Genomic DNA, 21,581 nt, shown 5'->3' with positions numbered 1-21,581 from the left:
GAACAGCAGCTGTGGGGCCCATTCTAGAGGACGGAACTCACTGCAAAACCGGGGTTTGTCTAAAGTCAAGTGTTTCCGCGGTCACCAACACTGCCGGTTCACATGGTATTTCCCCTGGATCTGATGACTACTTTTGTCAAGTTCACCAGAGACTCTTGAAATGGAGTCTTGTGATTGGCAAAGGAATCTCAGGAAATGATGATGTCCAACCCTGGTTAGTTCCAGCAGCTTCTCCATCTTAAAAAGTAATGTCTTCATTCCATAGTCCCAGAGCTACCTGGGCAGAAGAACTGAGGGATTCTGCTATAAGGAATCCAACACAGGAACTGGGAACTTCCTATAGACATTCATGAGGCTCACAGTGACCACCTCCCCATCAGGAATTATTAATTGATCGTGGAGATCTAGTAAGTTTGCTAATTGTAGAACTTAGTTTTGAGCTCCTTATTGGTAAAAATTTGTGTTCTACTAACCCAGAGATTTCTCCTCTTCCCTATTCAGCTCCTCAAAGTTCTTTCCAAGCTCCCTCACGGTCTTCAAGATCTAGTCCTAAGACTGCCCACCCCAGAGCTCTGTTCCACCTTCAAGGAGGAAATCTGTGTGTGCAAATGACCTGTTTGCTGTCACCCAGGTGGAGGATGTTAAGTTTACCCAAGCCTCCTTAGTCGGACAAAGAAGTCCCTTTTCGCTGAGACTCTACTGGATACTAGAAGTAACTGGTGGGCACCTGCTGTGAGCCACTTTCTGTACAAGGCTCTGAGTACACAAACATACCAAAGGCGCAAGAGTCCCTGACCTTGAGGAGATGGCCATCTAGCACGGGAGAGAGACAGTAAGAAAAGGAACAAGATGACGACATCTTTTTATACATGCTGAGCTCTCTGAAGGCTCTGCAGAGCAAGGGTATGGGGAATGAGCTACACTTACATTGGGAGCAGGGGAGAGGACACCGAAGGCATAAACCAAAGAGTGAGAAAATGAAGGCAGCACGCGTGAGAAGGGGCAGCAGAAGCGCTGCGGGAAGGGGTGGGGGGCACTGAGGACATGACGGAGGGCAGCGGCATACTCACAGACTCGGGGGCTTTGATGAACACTTTGCTCCTCCCGAGCTGGAACTGGTCACTGTCCATGTTGACGGACTGCAACAAGTGGAGGACACCTTGTTTTTCGTCCCCTCTCCACGAGGGCCAGGTGGCTTTGGTCAGAATGGCATACCTGTGAGGACAATTGGGGAGGGAAGGCTCAGCCTCAAAGTGGACTGCCCACCAAAGACACCCACTGCTGTGTCTCTTGGTGATCCATTCACCTCTGCTCTCGGCTTGGGGATGGATCTCAACAGCTGAAAAATCCGCTGGGTCTGTTATTCTCATTCTGGAGCATCCATCCTACCCACTCCCTATCTATTTCCATGTTAACACCCTGGGGGAAAATTTGCTTTTCCTTTCTACTACTGTCTAAAAATAGCACTGCTGAAGGTCGCCAGTGACAATCTTCGGACAAAATCAAACGTTCTTTCCTCGATGGTGATCTCCCCTGATTTCTTTGGTGTGCTTAAGGGTTAATGCAAAGAGTTTTATAAAGCCCCCTGTAAGCAGCAGTTGTTACTAAGTATCAACATTCATCTAGAGTCAAGAGGCCCTGGTGTTTGGTCCTTGGCTATTCTCTCTACTTTCTCTTCTGCTCACTATGTCCCTGGGAGGATGGCTTCTTCATGCACCCTAAACTCTTTCCCTCTACAGAGCCTTGCCCATGCTGTTCCCTTTACCGGGTGTCCTGATTTGGGAACGCCTCACGTGGCTGGCTTCCGTGGCACTGTCCCTCAATGACACTTGCAGAGGGGCCTTTATAGACTACCCAAGCCAGAATAGCACCACTGTTATTTCCCATAGAAAATAGTATTTTCCCTTTAGAGTATATATCATAATTGGTAATTATTTTCATGTTTGTACTTATTTTATTTCTGCCCCCTCTGTGAGGACAAGAGCTCCATGAGGGGAAGCCACACCCGAGCAGGTGACAGTGCACATCCCGCAGCTCACACAAAGCCTGGGGCTCGGCGGCAACAAGGAACAGTAGGTGGCTAACATCTACGGGGTGCTCTCTCTGAATCAATTGCTGTTCTTGGGGCATTAGGTGCATGGTCTCATTTTATTCTTCCAGCCACCTGATCAGGTTGGTCTTTTCGTTTTACAGAGGAGGAAACAGAGGCAAACAGAGACTCACCTAAGGCTACTTAGCTAGTAACTCTCAGAGCTGAGATTTGAACCCCCATCTGTTTCTTTAATCACAATACTACATATAAGCCACGGATTGGCTTATGTGTAAATATCTTTTTTAAAGGTCATACAGTCTACTACACGTTTATGTTACAAACATTGTAATTCTGTAAGAGGCTGACATAACAGAGACAGAAGCACACTACATGATGTCAAATACAGAAAGTCTCAAAGACTTAACATGGAAGGAAGGGAGGGAGGGAAGGAGGAGAAATCAGAGAGGAGTGCAGGAGAGAAGTTGGAGCGCATGGCCTGTGCGAAGGCACATCTAGACACAGCAGTGAAGGGGCTCCAGGTCTCTAGAGAAGCCAGGTCCTCCTTTGCTCCCAGAAGCTACTACCAGGATTAGACAGACTTATGGCATCTAAGGGAGAAGGGAATCTTAACAAGAAGAGCGGCCATGCTTTCAGGATCCAGAGCTTGCTAAGAAGACAAAAGCCGGTATTACCCTTAGGGTCAGCTGGTTGGGACTAAGATGATTCTAGGGAGCCTCTCTCCTCCTCCCAAATACCCGTATTTTGCTTGATAATGTCTTAAATGTCTTGGAGAAGCCAATTCTTCTATTCCCTAGTTAGAGATAAAGAGCTTAAAAATGAGGGGCACCTGGGTGGCTCAGGCAGTGGCGCATCCAACTTTGGCTCAACTTCATGAGTTCGAGCCCCGTGTGGGGCTCTGCTCTGTCAGCACGGAACCTGCTTTGGATCCTCTGTCTTCCTCTCTCTCAAAAATAAATAAACATTAAAAAAAACCATATTTTTTTAATGTTTAGAAAAAGCTTAAAAGCGAAAATACCTAGTTGAAGCCACACATCTGCCTGAATTTATTTCATATGTGGCATAATAAAATCAAACAAATGAAGCCACATATAAATGACTGACAGCAGAACCTTTCTAGATGCCACTGGGGGGCTTGGTGAACAAGTAGCAATGTGCTGGCAATCTAAATGGGTGAGGGAGAAAAATTCATGCCGGCTATAGGTGATAAAGAAAAAACTAGGACTCTGACGTGACAAGTCTTCAAGAGTTCAGGCCTGGCTTAATCTAATCAAAATTTGAAAGGAAACAGTCTGTATTGTGCAAACACAAACAGGTAGCTCTTCACACACACCCCCCCACCCCCATTAAAATAATGCTACATGCCTCATTTGATTTTTTTTATAGTAAGCAATTTGTTTTCCAGAGACTTTCTCTCCCTTTTCCTGACAAGGCTTCTAACAGTTTGAGTCTGGGCAAGACATGGGGTTTGAGTGGCATCTCCAGGCCCTCTGATCATGGACCATGGCAGTGGGCCCCTAGCTTTCCTCAAGGCTGATGTGCCCTCCTCATTTCCTTTTGTCTTCATTGGAGACACCAGGGCCTAATTCTAAATTTTTTTTTTATGTTTATTTATTTTTGATAGACAGAACACAAGGGGGGTGGGAGGGGCAGAGAGAGAGGGAGACACAGAATCCGAAGCAGGCTCCAGGATCTGAGCCATCAGCACAGATCCTAACGTGGGGCTTGAATCCACAGACCATGAGATCATGACCTAAGCTGAAGTCTGTCGACCAGGGCCTAATTCTAGTATAAGGCTCTCCCACTCCCAGGTCACTATCTTCCTCCATGATATGTTGCTGGGAACAGGGTGCACAGGGCAATACCTAACTGGTGCCTGTGAGAATTTTGGAGATGTGAGGATCATGGCTTACATTCCTTTCATCATGTATTTTTAGTTTAAGACCCGACTATGCCAGTATTTCATCTCAAGCCTGTGCACTGGTTGTTCTCTTCACCTCTGATTGGTAGGCTCCTTATTACCTCTCAGATGACCAACTGATGTTTCCTCCTCAAAGGAAATGCAGCCCAGACCCCACTGACCTCTAGCTGCTGGCACTGGAGTTGAGGATGTTCCTGACATCCAAGGACACAAAGGTCTTGGTAGCTAGTCAGTAGGACACTCTCGCCACCTCATGTATTCCTGAGCCTTCTATTCTTTCTTCTCTCTTGCCCAGGATATGGACTGACTTTCCTCACAAGTGTCCCTTTTCCACCCCTACATTCTGAGAGTCTAGGTCAAGGTCAAGGGAAGTATGCTAGTGAGGAAGTGTAAATGGTGCCATAAAATAAACTTTAGGGGGCGCCTGGCTGGCTCAGCAGGTGGAGTGTGTAACTATTGATCTCAGGGTTTTGAGTCTGAGCCCCACATTGGGTGTAGAGATTATAAATAAACTTTAAAAAGGTACATTTTAGAAAGCTCTTCTATTCCTACCAGATTTTTCTTCCTAAGAATCAGGATCCACATTTGGTCTTATTCCTCCAGCCACAGTAAGGGGCACATGCTGCTTAGCTCTAAAAGTTGTTTTCTAAGAGCTTTTTAACACTTTCTAAAGATATAACAGTTTTATCAGGAGTGGTGAGTAGGGTATTCCTTCTGAAGGCAGTGCAGGATTTAGTTCAAGAGCACACGAACCACCGGTGAGGCTACTAAGGCATCTTCCGGTTTTTAGTCTCTAATTCTCCGTCAAGAGGGATGGTTTTGATAAATACAAAGCATTTTTCCGAGAGGAAATGAATACACACAAAGGCCCATTTCCCACTTGCTAAGCCTATTTTCTAAGCTCTAGGTTGTGTCTGAACCACTCTCTGTTTAGACCTGTGGGCTTCCTTCCCAGGGAGGGCTGTAGGAGGTGTGCACACAGGCATCATGCTGCGCATTAATACATCCTTTTCCTTCAGGTTGTTACTTACTCACTTGATGGGATTTCTGTGGATATGTAGAAAGCAGCTTTGTAAACCACGAGGTTACAAACTCCTCTCAGCCACGAGGAGAATAAAGGTCTGGGGTGCCTTGGTGGCTCAGTCAGTTAAGCGTCTGACTTTGGCTCAGGTCATGATCTCGTGGTTCATAGGTTTGAGCCCTGCATCAGGGTCTATGCTGACAGCTCAGAGCCTGGAGCCTGCTTCAGATTCTATGTCTCCCAATCCCTCCCTCCCTCCCTCCCTCCCTCCCTCTCTCTCTCTCAGAAATAAGCATCAAAAAATAATTTTTGGGGCGCCTGGGTGGCTTGGTCGGTTAAGCGTCCGACTTCGGCTCAGGTCATGATCTCACAGTCCGTGAGTTCGAGCCCCGCGTCGGGCTCTGTGCTGACAGCTCAGAGCCTGGAGCCTGTTTTCAGATTCTGTGTCTCCCTCTCTCTCTGCCCCTCCCCTGTTCATGCTCTGTCTCTCTCTGTCTCAAAAATAAATAAACGTTAAAAAAAAAAATAAAAAAATAAATAATTTTTTTTTTTTTAAAGGAGAAGAAAGGTCTGACATGGTTGAATTACAGAGGATCACAGGACAAGACAGATAGTGGCAGACTGTGGACATATTCTGCATGAACAGGATCTCAGACACACACCTGATGGAAAACAGCATTGTCTCTGGAAAAATATTCCCTGCCAAGGACATAGATGGCCTTCTAGCCCTTTTTGAGTATTTTTTCTTGAAAAACAAATTTCCTTCCAAACTTTATTTTTATTCCTCCCCTAGCATTCTCAAATCAAAAGACACAGGACATCAAAAGAGCCTGCTTTGTGTAAGACAGGACTGCCCATTTGTCTCCTCTGAAAGGAAAAGACACAGCAGGAGAGCTAGAGGAGAGGCCTCCAAGGATAGAATCCCTTCAGTCAAAGTCCCTCAACGCAAAGGGCGTAACAGAGAGTCACTAAATGTTCACTCTGTGGCAGGCACAGAAGAAAGGACCAGGCACGGGGTCAAGAAGCTAGCATGGCACTTGACAGAGGTCCAGATATTGTTACCAACAAGGTTATTTCACAGCTCATTGAAGGAGCTGCTGGAAACATGTAACACAGCCTGTCCATGGTGGCTTAGACGTTCTTGTCAGGGGGCATGGACTCCTGCCCTCCCCAGTGTGCGTGCTCACAGCATTGCTTATGGAAGTTAAGTTTGATGGCTTGTCTGTTTTTAATGTTTACTTATTTTTGAGAGAGAGTGCAGGGGAGGGGCAGAGAGAGAGGGAGACACAGAATCCGAAGCAGGTTCTAGGCTCTGAGCTGTCAGCACAGGGCCCGACATGGGGCTTGAACTCATGAACTGTGAGATCATGACCTGAGCTGAAGTCAGACGCTTAACCGACTGAGCCACCTAGGCACCCCTGTCTGTTTTTTTTTTTTATTATTGTTATTATTTTTAATGTTTATTTTTTTGAGAGAGACAGGGCACAAGCAGGGGAGAGGCAGAGAGATACACAGTACCCAAAGCAGGCTTCAGGCTCTGAGCTGTCAGCACAGAGCCCAACACAGGGCTGGAACCCATGACCTGAGCTGAAGTCGGATGCCTAACTGACTGAGCTATGCAGGCACCCGTTTTTTTAAATAATATGGAAGGAAAGAGGTTTTTTAGAATTGGTTTCTTAAAAACAAAAACAGAAAACACCAGTAACAACAAAACCCCACAAAAAACCATGGTTAACTTTTTAAAAATAGCTGATTAGTTTTCAATAGTGATATCAATTGGGGAGAATTTACAGGTATCAAATCAAGAGTTTTTAAATACAGGAAAAAATACTGAAGGAGGATAAAATTATGAATGTTTTGGCATTGTTGAGGGCAAGTCTCTCTGAATTAGGGAAAGATGGAGGAAATACTTTTCATTCACTATTTTCTGTATTTAATTTCTTTCTCATTAAGAAAAAGGACATTTTCAAAGATATACAGTTTGGCAAAAAAAATTTAATGATTAGTTAAGCCATGGTTCTCATCTGGCTTTGTGCCTCCCTGGGGACATTAACAATGTCTGGATACACTTTTGGTTGTCACAACTTGGGGGAATAGAGGGTAGTGGGTGGAGGCCAAGGAATTGCTAAGCATCCCACAACGAAGACTCATCCAGCCCAAAATGTCAATAGCTGAGGTTGAGAAACCCCACTCTAGCTCGTGCTATTGATTTGTTTAAAGGAGAGAGAAGTCGTTCATAATTAATATCTCAGCTGTTTGTCAGCACAAGTTGCTGCTCTAATCATGCAAGAACTTGACAGATGTATCTTCTCCACTTCCTGAATACTTCTTTTCATACAGTTCTGCTTTCGCTATAGGTGTAGTGGCCCCTTTAATCAATTCAGAGAGCAGCAAGGGTGAAGTTTAGTCCTAGTCCAGTCTGCCTTCAAAATTATCAGGAATCTCAACTGTGTGGAGACAGAGTCAATGGGACTTTATTACACGGGATGATCCACGCTTTTGTTAAGCCTCTCTTGACCTTCCCCATCAGTGACCTTTCACAGATGAGGATCCATGCTGGTGACCAGTAGGCTAGCCATTCCAATCTCAGGACACGAGAAACAAGAACAATCCCATGGAAAACACTCCTTTATTACAAGTACTGTGTTTCCAAGACCGTAATGAAGCTCTTACTCAGCCTGCTCCTTCTTTGCTACACAAAATTTGAATTAAAAAAAAAATTCTTAAACCCTTTCCCTGTATCTATACCAGGAAGACATAGTTATTTTCTGTTTAAAAACTAAATATGGCTTCCTTCTTTCTTTCTTTCATTTTTTTAAAATTTTATTATGTTTCTTTATTTTTGAGAGGCAGAGAGAGACAGAGCATGAGCAGTAGAGGGGCAGAGAGAGAGAGGGAGACACAGAATCTGAAGCAGGCTCCAGGCTCCGAGCTGTCAGCAAAGAGCCCAATACGGGGTTTGAACTCACAAACTGTGAGATCATGACCTGAGCCAAAGTCGGATGATTAACGGCCTGAGCCACCCAGGCACCCCTCCACAAAACCATTTTTTAAAAAATTTTTTAACATTTACCTATTATTGAGAGACAGAGCATGAACATGGGAGGGGCAGAGAGAGGGGGAGACACAGAATGTGAAGCAGCCTCCAGGCTCTGAACAGTCAGCATAGAGCCCGACTCGGGACTCGAACTCACAAACCGTGAGATCATGACCTGAGCGAAAGTCTGATGCTTTACGGACTGAGCCACCCAGGCGCCCCGAGGCTTCCTTCTTTCTTCAAGGAAAGTAAATAGATGTAGAAAATACAGCGGGGCCCCACTAATGTAGAATTGTTAGAGAAGTTAAAATCATGTAATATTTTAAAGACACTAAATTCTACCTTTTTCAAAAACAAATAACACAAAATAAGACCAATTTAAGTACAGGTCCTGCCAAATACACTTTATTGGAAATGTGAAAATCAGTTTTTTATACATGGGCTATACAAAAATTTTGAGGTTAAGTACTTCGAGCTTATTTTCTTTCTGTTAAATATTTATTTATTTTGAGAGAGAGAGAGAACGAATGAGCAGGGGAGGCACAGAGAGAGACAGAGAGAGAGAATCCCAAGCAGGCTCTGAGCTATCAGCACAGAGCCCAGTATGGGGCTGGATCCCATGACCCGGGGATCATGATCTGAGCCAAAATCAAGAGTTGGACATTCAACTGACTGAGCCACCCAGGTGCCCCTTTAAGCTTATTTTCTTAAACAGGTTAAATGTTTTCCTGAAATTATCTTCATACTATTAATTTGGTCAGTCAAGTTAAACCTCAGCCCTTCCGTGTCAAAATTATCATGAATTCTTGCACTTCTGTTTTACACTCAACAGACCAAATACTTGTGGCTGCTGACTTATTCTACAATAAACAAGGGTAAAAAGAATTCTGTTACAACTTAATAAAAAAGGACAAATGGCTTAGTTTAAAAAAGGGCAAAGGAGCTCAACAGACATTTATCTAGTGACCAAAAAGCACAAGAAATATGCTTAACGTCATTTCCCACTAGGGAAATGAAAATCAAAACCACAAGATGCCACTTCATACTCCCTAGGATGGCTATAATCAAAGTCAGATACTAACAAATGCTGGCAGGGATACAGATGGAGTGGAATCCTTAAACACTGCTGGTGGGGATGTAAAATGGTACAGCTACTTTGGAAACCAATCTCAATTCATCAAAAAAGTTACAGAGTTGCCATGGAACCCAGTAATTCAAAAATTTTTTTTAATGTGTATTTATTTTTGAGAGAGAGGCAGAGTGTGAGTGGGGGAGGGACAGAGAGGGAGGGAGACACAGAATCCAAAGCAGGCTCCAGGCTCTGAGCTGTCAGCACGGAGACTGACGCAGGGCTTGAACTCACGAACCTCAAGATTGTGACCTGAGCCAAAATCGGATGCCCAACTAACTGAGGCACCCAGGCATGCCCCCCGCACCCGACCAGTAATTCTATTTTTAGGTAAGCATGCAAGAGAAATAAAACCATACGTCTATGCAAAAATGTGTACATGAACATTAACAGTAGCATTATTTGTCATTCACAACAGCCAAAAAGTGAAGACAACTGATGCCTATTAGCTGACGGATGAACAGGTTAAATGTAATACACTGCGATATTGGTGCAAGGGAACATTACTGGGTGGTGAGTCGGAGAGAAGTGCCGATACTCACTGCAGCATGGATGACCCATACAAATGTTATGCTAACTGAAAGAAGCCAGACATAAAGGACACATGTTGTGTGATTCTACATCTACACAATGCCCAGAATAGGCAATATTTTGGAAGTCTTTTTATCTGAAAGAAGCGTGGGCCCGGGGCAGGAGGTAAGGGGAGAACTGGGGGGGTGGTGGCTAGGGAACTCGGGTTACTTTTTGGGATGATGAAAGTGTTCTCAAATGAATTGCAGTGATGGATTCACAACTCTAGAAAACCATTAAAAGCCACTGAATTGTATACTTTAAATGAGTAAATTATACGTAAGTGAATTGTATCTCAATAAACCTGTTTAAAGCAAAAAAAAAAAAAAAAAAAAAAAAAATTCCAGTCACCAGTTTCTTACCTCTGTAGGAATTTTTGGAAGATGCGCCGATAGGCATAACCAGCTCTTCTCACTCGGATGTTTTCTTTCAGACCCAGGTATTCTACTTGATGCTTCACTCTGTAAAGAAGAAAAAGGACTTGAGACATTACTGGATAATTCTTTCACCTCACTCTCCTAGCCACTATCCCCTCAAACCCCCAATCACAAGCAACAGGGAAACACTGAAAAGATTAGAATTTAAGAGCTGCTTTTTAAAACATTTTTTTTTTCGACATTTATTTTTTTGGGACAGAGAGAGACAGAGCATGAATGGGGGAGGGGCAGAGAGAGAGGGAGACACAGAACCGGAAACAGGCTCCAGGCTCTGAGCCATCAGCCCAGAGCCTGACGCGGGGCTCGAACTCCCGGACCGCGAGATCGTGACCTGGCTGAAGTCGGACGCTTAACTGACTGCGCCACCCAGGCGCCCCAAGAGCTGCTTTTAATGAAAACAGACCAGATGGGATGCTGCCCAATTCATGAATAATTGAATAAAGTCAATTTGATCTTCACATTTACTCAGTTGAATTTTGTTACCAAAAAAAAAAAAAAAAAAAAAAAAGACTGTAATTTATAGGGTTCAGAGTCTGAACTGATCATCAGGTTATGTAATATTAACTTAAAAAATATTTTAGGGGCACCTGATTGGCTCAATTGGTTCAGCCTCTGACTCACGACTTCAGCTCAGGTCATGAGCTCGCAGTGGTGAGATCAAGCTCCACGTCGGGCTCTGTGCTGCTTGGAGCCAGCTTGGGATTCTCTCGTTCCCTCTCTCTCTCTCTCTCTCTCTCTCTGTCTCTCTGTCTCTGCCCCTCTCCCACATATGTGTGGTCTCTCTCTCTCTCAAAATAAACTTAAAAAATATTTTATTGTCAAATACAGCAATTACAGAAGATTTTATGAATCTATTTAAAAAAAATAGTATAACAAAAAGCCGTATGCCTATCATTGAAATTATAAACAAAAGTATCAGTTTTTCAAAAGACTAAAGGAAAGAACTTTTTTTTTAAAGGTGAGGTTCTTATTTATTTATTTGTTTCCCCCCTTTTTTTGAGGGGGAGGGAGGGTCGGAGAGGGAGAGAGGAAAAGAGTCAAGCAGGCTCCATACTCAGCATAGAGCCCAACACGGGGCTTGATCTCACAACCACAGGATCATGACCTCAGCCACAATCAAGAGTCGGACACTCAACCACCTGAGCCACCCAGGTGCCTCTCAAGGATACAACTTTTAACTTTGTAATTAAATGACGGTAGAGCTATTTTTGTTTTCAACCTTAACTTAATAGTAACTCTACACCTAGTGAGATTATACTTCTAAAGCTTTTCAGATACAGTGTAAGAAAGGGCATGCAAAATGATGAATTTGAAATGCCCAAATTAAAAACGTTCTAATAACAATTGAAATTACAGTTTTAGTTGTTTATAACTGTCCGCATGTTTTGGACAATGGATGCAGGCACTACTAGATTAATGTTCCCACATGGGATTTTCTTATCAGAGAAAACGCCCCATACCCCACACCTTGGGGATTCTAGTTTAGTAGCCTGGGAGGTCTGGGGTGGTGCACAGACCTGTCAACTGTGAGAACTCGCCCGTTCCTGAGAAGCACGGTGTCCCAGAAGCCGAGTGGCAGATCCTGGACACTAGCTTCTGATCGCCCCTCGCGGAGGTAAACGGGGCCTTCAATGCAGATGTTATGTGGGCTGGTTGAATAGACACTTGGAAACATGATATTTGAGGGAAACAAGGAATAAAAAGGACGCTTGCTCTCTCTGTTGAGGACATGGTGTCAGCATTGTGCTGTGGCAGGGAGGCAGCTCCCGTTCTCCCCACTGAGCACATTTGGGGTCATCTGCACTAATGATGGCTCCTGCTCCCGGAGAACGGCCCCTGGTCAACTGCTGCCCTGGGAAGACAATTAGCAGCAGCCTCCCTACCACTTCATGTAGGTGCCCGACAGCTGTCTCTCCAGCAGGGCTCTCACGAAAGCCACATTTCCAACCAGGATGCACGCTTGCGGATACTGTCATGTGTCAGTCTGCACGGTGCACTGCAAGGTGCTAGCGGACAAGAAAAGGCCATTGCCATGGTTCCTGCAGAAGACCTTGCAGGCAGCACAGTGGTTCACAGCTGGCTTCCGGAGCTGGGTTCCTGGTATGCCCCTGGCTCTGCCACTACCTCACCTCTCTATGCCTCACTCTCCACTCCTATTAAGTGAGGATGCTGATGTGAGTTCTTTCTTCCTAGTTGGGTATATTCCACGTACAGCACTCAGCTGGCTCCTGGCATGCGTGACATAAAGCTGCTGTTATTCTAATATACACACAGGTGCAAAAAGTAAACCAGGACAGCAGACTAGACAAAGAGGTGGATTTTTCATAGTGAGGAGATTCTCAGAAGGTGACGTGTCCCTGGGTCTGGAAGGATGAGTTGAACTCACCAAGTGCAGAGGAGGGAAAGGCAGGGGGCACAGTGGAAGCGAAGGCACAATGATGGGAAAGTCTGTGGCATGGGTGGGTGAGGAGCAGGTAGAAAACTAAGCTGGAAGTGGGGATACAGTCTTGACTGCCCTGGGAGGGATGTATGAGAAAAGCCTCAAGTCCCAGTGTTCCTACTTGAACCAGAATCCAGAAATGTCAACTCCTTCAAGATAATTACTTTTTTTTTAAATTTTTTTTGATGTTTATTTTTGAGAGACACAAAGAGACAGAGCCCAAGTGGTGGAGGGCAGAAAGAGAGGGAGACACAGAATCTGAAGCAGACTCCAGGCTCTGAGCTGTCAGCACAGAGCCCGATGCAGGGGCTCAAACCCACCAAGCATGAGATCATGACCTGAGCCAAAGTCAAATGCTTAACCAAATGACCCACGCTGGCACCCCAAGATTAATACTTTTTAAAACAACCTTTATAGGGGCACCTGGGTGGCTCAGTGGGTTAAGAGTCCAACTCTTGGTTTCAGATCAAGTCATCATCTCACAGATCGTGGGTTCGAGCCTCATGTCAGCTCTATGCTGCCAGCGTGGAGCCTGCTTGGGATTCTCTCTCTCTCTCTCTCTCTCTCTCTCTGTCTCTCTCTGTGCCCCTCCTGCCCCCAAATAAATAAAGTTAAAAAAGAATTAAACAACCTTTATAGAAAGAAGTAATAATTCAATACCCACATTTGATGTGTGACACATATCTGGTTAACTAAGGGAGTAGAAATAATGAATGTTCCTTTCTCATATCCTCCAAATCCAAAACTCACCATTAGCCTTTTCTCTATTAAGAACAATACACATGAGGGTGTCAGTTAGAGGTACGTGCTCATTTTAAGTGTTTTTCATATATATTGGCTTCCTCCCAAGCTTTTGGGGCAAGGGAATGTATCACCCATTGATTCAAGTAGAAATGTTCAGTTTCCACAACTGAAAGAATATGCCTCATGTTAAAAAACTGGTTTCATTCACTGTAACTTCCATCACCAGGAAATTTCCTTATGAGAATTTTCTCCAACAGGACAATCTGGTTAGCAAATTCTGTACTGATTTCTGTAATCAAAGGACCCAAGGTGATTTTTTTCGTGTCCCTGCAGCGCTGTGACCTCCTCAGTGAACACCAGCCAGGCTGCCAATGCCCAGTTGTGCCATTTCCCTGGGTCACACCATTCCGCCCCTTGGGGTAAGTTCTTCACAACTCTCCTTGGCCATTAACGCAAGTAGGTCAAGGCCTGAGAGCCCTGCTGGAGCAGCCATTCCGAACCCAGGGCAGGCAACTTCGCCGGAGCCAAACAAAAACACATTTTCAACAGGAAAAGAAAAATAAACCACACCCCATAAACTTGTGGAATGAGTAACCCTGTCCACCGAGAACTTCAATTGACCGTGTAATCCTGCCAGCGAAGCACACTGCCTTTCCTGGCCCTTGACTCTCCACACTCAGAAGCAAAACCATCTGTCACACAATAAACCTGAAACAGGATCAGGGGCACGGGGACGCCGCTCAGGAAGCTATCCTACTGGAAACACGAATCAACACCGGACCAACACATACCTTAGGCTTCTTGACGCCTGTTTACACGGATGTATGTTCTGAAGTTCCTTACTTCAATACAAATAATTGATGGGATTAAGAAAAATTAAAAAAAAAAAAACCGAAAACATCACTGTGGGGGATTCTACGAGGATTTACCGAATAAATGTATTGCTAGTCTCAACTTCTCCATTTTCTGATATTTCTATGACTCAGTTTGGATTTTATGAGAAAGAAGCATCAGGGACGTGAAACTTTCAACCAGTAGCTACTGCAAAATTTCTACGTTAGAGGGACTTTGAGCAGAGAGAGATCTCCACGGGGTAAGGGAGAGTGGGCTGGGAGGGGCTGTATTTGTAGGGGGAGCAAGATGTTTTCATTTAAGATAATGTTTATTGGAAAGGGCTGGGGAAGGGAAGCTGGATGGGATACGGAGTAGGGGGAAGGGTGGGCTAAAGCTCCCCTCAGCCTCACCTCTGCTTCCAAGACTCCTGTAATCTATTTCTGAGGTAGCCTGTGTCATCACCCTTCTAGTGTGTGTGCATACACGTGCAAGATGTGATGCAGTGTGTACTTGTGTAAACACATGAGGGGGGAGTGTGGGAGTGATGTGGAGACAGGCAGAGGCAGGCTGACAGAAGTGGGGCCAGGTCTGGGAGAGTTCATTCGGTGGGACTGAAGGAGATCCCGTTCTGAATGGACCCTCTTAGTTTACTTATTTATTATTTTTATTTATTTATTTATTTTTTCAGTATATGAAATTTATTGTCAAACTGGTTTCCATACAACCAGTGCTCATCCCAAAAGGTGCCCTCCTCAATGCCCATCACCCACCCTCCCCTCCTTCCCACCCCCCATCAACCCTCAGTTTGTTTTCAGCTTTTAAGAGTCTCTTATGCTTTGGCTCTCTCCCACTCTAACCTCTTTTTTTTTTTTTTTTCTCCTCCCCCTCCCTCATGGGTTTCTGTTAAGTTTCTCAGGAACCACATAAGAGTGAAAACATATGGTATCTGTCTTTCTCTGTATGGCTTATTTCACTTAGCATCACACTCTCCAGTTCTATCCACGTTGCTACAGAGGGCCATATTTCGTTCTTTCTCATTGCCACGTAGTATTCCATTGTGTATATAAACCACAATTTCTTTATCCATTCATCAGTTGATGGACATTTAGCCCTTTCCATAATTTGGCTGTTGCTCAAAGTGCTGCTATAAACATTGGGGTACAAGTGCCCCTATGCATCAGCACTCCTGTATCCCTTGGGTAAATTCCTAGCAGTGCTACTGCTGGGACCCTCTTAGTTTAATGAGGAAGAAATGGAGGACTGAGGAGATAAAGTGTCTTACTGAAACTACTTAGTGGCAGGCCAGCACCACAAGACAGTTCTTCCAGATCCAGTCCAGCCCGTTGCCCTAGATCAGCTGTTCTCAAAGTATGAGGTCCAGACCATCAGCACTGGCATCACCTGGGAGCTTCTTAAAAATGCACATTCTTGGACCCCCCCCAGACCCACTGAATCTCTGGAAGCAGGGCCCAGCAATCTGAGTTTTAACAAGCCCCCTAAGGGATACTTTGGTGCATCCATAAGCTTGAGAACTAGCATAGGAAGGCAAAAAAAAAAACAAAAAAAAAAAAAACAAAAAAAAAACAAAAACAAAAAAACAAAAAACAAAAACAAAAACAAAAAAAAACAAAAACAAAAAAACAAAAAACAAAAACAAAAACAAAAACAAGAAAAGACATTTTCTATCTTCAGGGGGGAAGGGTCACGTGATGCTGCTGCTGCTGTCTTGGCCTCAATGGAGAAACTGAGTGATGTGTTTCAGAAAAGCAGAAGGCAAATTAAGTACTTCAAGGGGAAGGGGATGGTCAGGTCCACCCTTTCAAAGGAGCTCACTGCAGTGGAAGAGAAGATCCCAGGGAAACCTGGTAACTGCCGGGAACGACCACACAGCCACCAAATGGGTAAGTCACAAGAATAATTCCCAGGGCAGATTAGAGACGCTGGATCAGGGTCCAACTGATCTGGAGAAAGACTGTAAGACTTGCTAATACAAGAGTCACCCGAGGCCAGACTCATCACCCAGGGGGAGTGAGCTCTCACTGGAGCCTTGGAATAGCTACCTGAGAGTGTTTAAGAGGAATCTCTGCTGGCAATTCAATAGAATTGACACTTTAGGAATGTGCACCTGTTTCGCCTATTTTTTTTCAATTTTATTTTATTTTTAGAGAGAGAGAGAGAGAGAGAGTATGTGTGAGCAGAGGAGAGGAGGAAAGAGAATCTTTTTTTTAATTTTTTTTTTTAAGTTTATTTATTTATTCTGAGAGAGAGAGAGACTATGAGCAGGGTAGGGGCAGAGAGAGAGGGAGAGAGAATTCCAAGCAGGCTCCACGCTGTCAGCACAGAGCCCAATGTGGGGCTTGAACCCATGAACCATGAGATCATGACCTGAGCTGAAATCAAGAGCTGGACCCTTAACCTACTGAGCCACCGAGGCACCCTGAAAGACAGAGTCTTAAGCAGACTGCATGCTCAGCACAAAGCTCAGTGTGGGGCTCAATTCCATGACGGTGAGATCGTGACCTGAGCCGAAATCAAGAGTCAGACACTCAACCGACTGAGCCACCCAGGTGCCCAGGAACATGCATCTATTGACGAGAGGACTCAGAATATTGTAGACTGACAAGATGGTAGGCTGCTATGTCCTGCAGCATCAAAAGGTGAGAAAACAGACTCAAGCTGCACATGCAGTGGGAAAATACAAAAGGACCAGAAGACACTGATTGCTGGAGCCTGGGCATTTTCCTCATCACTCATTTTTTTCCCCTCTTGTAATGGATCAAGTCTCAGCTGCCTGAATGCTCAGAAAGGATCCTGCTGGCAGGACAGGAATGGACCTACACATATCTCTCAGGGGAGGTGGCTGGCGGCCATGACTTTCCCTCCTGGTCTTGCCATTGTGGAGTTTAACCTCGATAAGTCACTTGATACCTAAGTTTATCTAGTTTTCGCCAAGAGAGAAAAGACAAAAGATAGTAATTCTGTACGCTCCTGTCTAGGGACCAGACTGGTGACAATTGTGGGCTTCTCCCTCCAGTCCAGTCGTCATAACTCCTTGCCTGGGGCCCTGCTCCCCGTGTGCCCATGGACGGTGCCTCTTAGGAACATGCATCTGGATCCTCCAGCTGGATAAAATTGTATTTTCTAGTCATCCTTAACATTTGCCTACTCAACACCCCCATTTCATCCTGCACAGGCCACATCCCTAAATTCCAGCTGCGGGAGGAACGGTGACCCAGGATTCCTCAGGAGTCAGAGAGGGGAGGGCTCACTGCCTGCTACACACCACGTGTCTCCCTGTGGCTTGTTCCCTCCCAGACGCAGTCACTCTGCTCACGAACACAGTCCTCAGAGGCAGGTACTGAACCTAGAGCATGCCCCCCAAGACCCCAGAAAATGACAGATTGCTTTCCACCAGCTCTTCAGACCTTCACTCGTAACCCTGAGTGAGCATTCCAGGCCACATCCTGTGGGTACTGATGAGGAGCTGAGTGCACTAAGAATGTCTACACGGGGCCTCACACTAATTTTAAAACCATCCTGACTCTGCGGTCTTAAGGTTTTTTTGTTTTCTTTCCATCTGTCTCCAGACTAGCCAAGTTCAACATTGTAAAATGCTAACTCTGGACTGAATGGCACAGCTAACATTTTAGGAGAAGACAAGAGGGGAGGGGGGAGGGAAGCTTCATTCCTCATGAAAAAGTTAAGACACAAAGACATGAAACACACCCGAGAACAATTTAAACTGCTACTGCTCTTGGCGTAGGGTGGCCCTTTTGAGCAGCGGGAACATGTACCAGGGCCCGCCCCTGCCGGCCTCAACTTCCCCGTCTGCCATCTTGACATACCTGCTTTCCTCCCAGTCTCTGGGCTTCTTGGTTTCGTTCGGTTTTATGCAGCGGATGTAGTGAGGTGTGCACTTCATCAGGGTGCTCACGAGGTCATTGGCTTGTTTCTAGAAAGGAAGAATCACATCAGGTGGAAACACGGAACTTTTTCTCAAGCAGACCAACTTTCCAAAGAGATCTGTGAAACTCTAGCGCAGACATTTATAGCTAGAAATTAATCTTCAGGACTTGCTCGTTAGGCTTCCCTCTGCTCGACTATACTCTCTTAAGGCTCTACTGACTTTTATGATGATTCTAACATCCGCAAATGGGTTGGAAGTTAGATTTTTGAAAACAATCAGGTCTTCTCAGTATAGTTAATAAAATAAAACAAAAAAACCAAAACCAATACATCTTCGCATGCAATTCTTTTCATGAGGAACAAGGAAGCATGACAGTTATTAGCAAATTAAGCTGATAGAGGGCCTTCACAAACACATTGTTCTCCTAGCCTTTTTTGGTGCTCGAGTGGGGTGGGGAGGAGAAATTATTTGCAAGATTAAAGCATTAGAGGCCCCTGTACTCTCTTTCCAGGCAATTCAACGAATGTGGAGTCACCTTATTAAAATGATGGAAATGAATAAAGAGTGAGAGATAGATAAGCTCAGAATTTATAAATTGTTTCTTTTTTTAAAAAAATTATTTATTTATTTTGAGAGAGAGACAGCATGAGCGGGGAAGAGACAGAGAGATAGGGAGAGAGAGAATCCCAAGCAGGCTCTATGCTGTGACCATGGAGCCTGACGCGGGGCTTGAAGCTACGAACAGTGAGACCATGACCTGAGCAGAAACCAAGAGTCAGTCGCTTAACCGGCTGAGCCACCCAGGTGTCCCTTATACATCTTTCCATATGCCACTTCGCTCACCTGCTTCCTCAGCATGTCCTTTTACAAACCTGCAGCATCTGAGCCATATTGGTGTGCCATATAACCTACTCCTTCACAAAATATCCAATATGAAATCTTCTCTCACTACCTGTGCACTGGGTACCCAAAAGGAAACTGTGCTCAAGCAGAGAAAGCCACATAAATAAAGCTGCAATTGCTTATGATGTGTTTAAAATTATGAGTATCTCAAACTTGGAGGAAACAGCAGGGCCCACATCAGCATTCCCAACACCACACAGCTGTGCACTCGTGGGGCCCCGGATGGGGTCCACGCAAACCCTCCTTCTAAGCAAATCAGTGTGAAGAGAGAAAACCTCTAAAGGAAAATAGAGAGAAGGGATCTCTAAAGCCAGAAAACCATTACAAAGTCAGCAGAAGAGAACTGCCTCCAGTAGGCAACTCTCTCTCAATTAGGGCTTTTCTGTTTTCATGGGTTTGGGAAATCTGAAACCCTTGAGAAAGACGCTTGAGTATATTCAAAGCAAGATGTGCACTGGCGAATTATGTGCTCTGTTTAGATGTGCCGAATATAGCATTTTTTTGCAATGCTTAGAAGAACAAAGCTGCAGAGGTTGTATGGCCAAAGCAAAGCCCTACAAAGAAAAAGTAAATTGATTCGTATCTCCCTTTTCGATGGAGATTGTATTTCAGAACAAACCTGATGATCTTTGCAACACATGAGGTGCAGCTGGGCAGGGCGTGCTTATAACAAAGCTTTAAGTCTCCAAACTTGTAATCTTTATTTTTTCTATTTTAATTTTTTAACTTTATTAAAACGTTTTAATTTCCAAGAATAACTTGGCAGACCTTTCGTCCTAAGCATTTCACAACATACCTTCTTTTCACCTTAGCGTGAGAACATACAGGGGCAAGTGCGATTTATGTTACCTGCCCCTTGACTTAGTTCTCTCTAGCTCAAAGTAGTAGTGGGGTTAACATTTACTGAATATGCACCAGGGGCTAGACACATGGATCCTCTCATTTCTGCCTCAGGATTCTAAGAGAGAGCTACTATTATTCTTCTTCTTCCCATTTTTAAGACAAGAAAACCAGACCATAAAGAAAGTATTGCTCCAGATGGCACAAATTATAACAGAGTTGAGGCTTGAACCCAAATGTGCATACCACCCAGTCTGTTCCTTAACCACAATGCTCTCCTGCCTTCCTAAGCAAGATAGGAGATCTTTTGGTGTGATGTAGAAGGAATGAACAGAATGAGCCGAGAGTAGATAAAGTCTTTAGGTTGTGGGATAATTCATTTCGGCAAATAGGACTACACCTCACCCATCAAAATTATCCTGAATTTAGTTACGGAGTCAACTTTAGATGTCTCCCGAGCTGGTTGGGAAGCAGCGACCAGATTTATCCTGACTCTGGACAAGAACAGTCCATGAGTTAGGACAGAAGGCGACCAAAGGCACTTACTTGCCCAACAGAAGCATAAATCAAAACACGCAGACGGGGCAGTGAGAAAAGGCTCAGGGTGAGGCTCCTCCTTTTATCCTCAACACAGATTACTAGCAAGCTCCAGGCGGGGTCTTGCCTCTACTATTTGCAAGCTTTATGACAAATCACTACGTTTCTCTGGGCCTCAGTTTCTCCATCTGTAAACGAAGAGGACTGAACTAGAAGACCTCTAACATCTTAACCTAAAGGTTGGAGAAAATGTTAAAAGTCAAGCAGTCCAGTCCCTGCACGGTGCTTTCATCTCCTGCCGTATCCACTCCTCAGAGAGTCTCCGCTTTCACTTGGATGAAGCCGCAATCCCGTCCACTTTGCCAGCGCTGAGCTCGGTGCCATTTGCCAACAGCACTGATCTTTGGCTCTTATTTCAAAACTGGTCCCTTCCAGCCACAACAATGCAGAATTTAGTGAAGCCTCAAAATCAAAAAGCACTATTAAATATAGAATACTATTACTTATAAACAAGAGAACAGTTCTCACCAAATGAATATTCATTAGTTAGATCCTACAGATTGGTTTGAAATTTTAAAGTATTAGAAAATAATAAAATACCCAACACAAAAACTACCTTGAACATAAACTTAATTTTGCTTCCAAGGAATTTTAGATCTCTTTTTTTTAATGTTTATTATTATTTTTAAAAAAATTTTTTTTTTCAACGTTTATTTATTTTTGGGACAGAGAGAGACAGAGCATGAACAGGGGAGGGGCAGAGAGAGAGGGAGACACAGAATCGGAAACAGGCTCCAGGCTATGAGCCATCAGCCCAGAGCCCGACGCGGGGCTCGAACTCACGGACCGCGAGATTGTGACCTGGCTGAAGTCGGACGCTTAACCGACTGCGCCACGCAGGCGCCCCGATGTTTATTATTTTTGAGAGAGAGCGAGAGACAGAGAGCAAGCAGGGGAGGAGCGAGAGAGAGACACACACACACAGAACCCGAAGCAGGCTCCAGGCTCTGAGTGGTCAGCACAGAGCCTGACACGGGGCTTGAACTCACGGACCGTGAGATCATGACCTGAGCCGAAGTTGGCCGCTGAACCAACTGAGCCACCCATGCACCCATAGATCTCTTTAAATGTGTGCACTTTAGGGATATCATGAAGATGATACTGAATGTCTACAAAATGCTGTGGATATGGAAGGTGTAAGAGATTGGCCA

At 44.7% G+C, this 21,581-nt stretch overlaps 1 protein-coding gene across 1 annotated transcript in view; it reads right to left on the bottom strand.

Annotated features, from left to right (window-relative positions):
- The window catches only part of MYO1E (myosin IE), a 213,178-nt gene that overhangs the window by 45,904 nt on the left and 145,693 nt on the right, over positions 1 to 21,581 (bottom strand). Inside the window, exons 17-19 of the mRNA XM_011282905.4 lie at positions 18,029 to 18,135; positions 10,091 to 10,189; positions 1,071 to 1,215 (exon numbers count right to left, since the gene is read on the bottom strand). Coding sequence (XP_011281207.2) covers positions 1,071 to 1,215; positions 10,091 to 10,189; positions 18,029 to 18,135 — 351 coding nt within the window. The remainder of the gene's footprint in view (positions 1 to 1,070; positions 1,216 to 10,090; positions 10,190 to 18,028; positions 18,136 to 21,581) is intronic.

This window comes from Felis catus, chromosome B3 (assembly GCF_018350175.1).
Source record: "Felis catus isolate Fca126 chromosome B3, F.catus_Fca126_mat1.0, whole genome shotgun sequence".
In the NCBI taxonomy this organism is placed as follows: Eukaryota; Metazoa; Chordata; class Mammalia; order Carnivora; family Felidae; genus Felis; species Felis catus.
The sequence above is the reverse complement of the archived record's forward strand: the minus strand, read 5'-3'. Positions and strand labels throughout refer to the sequence as shown.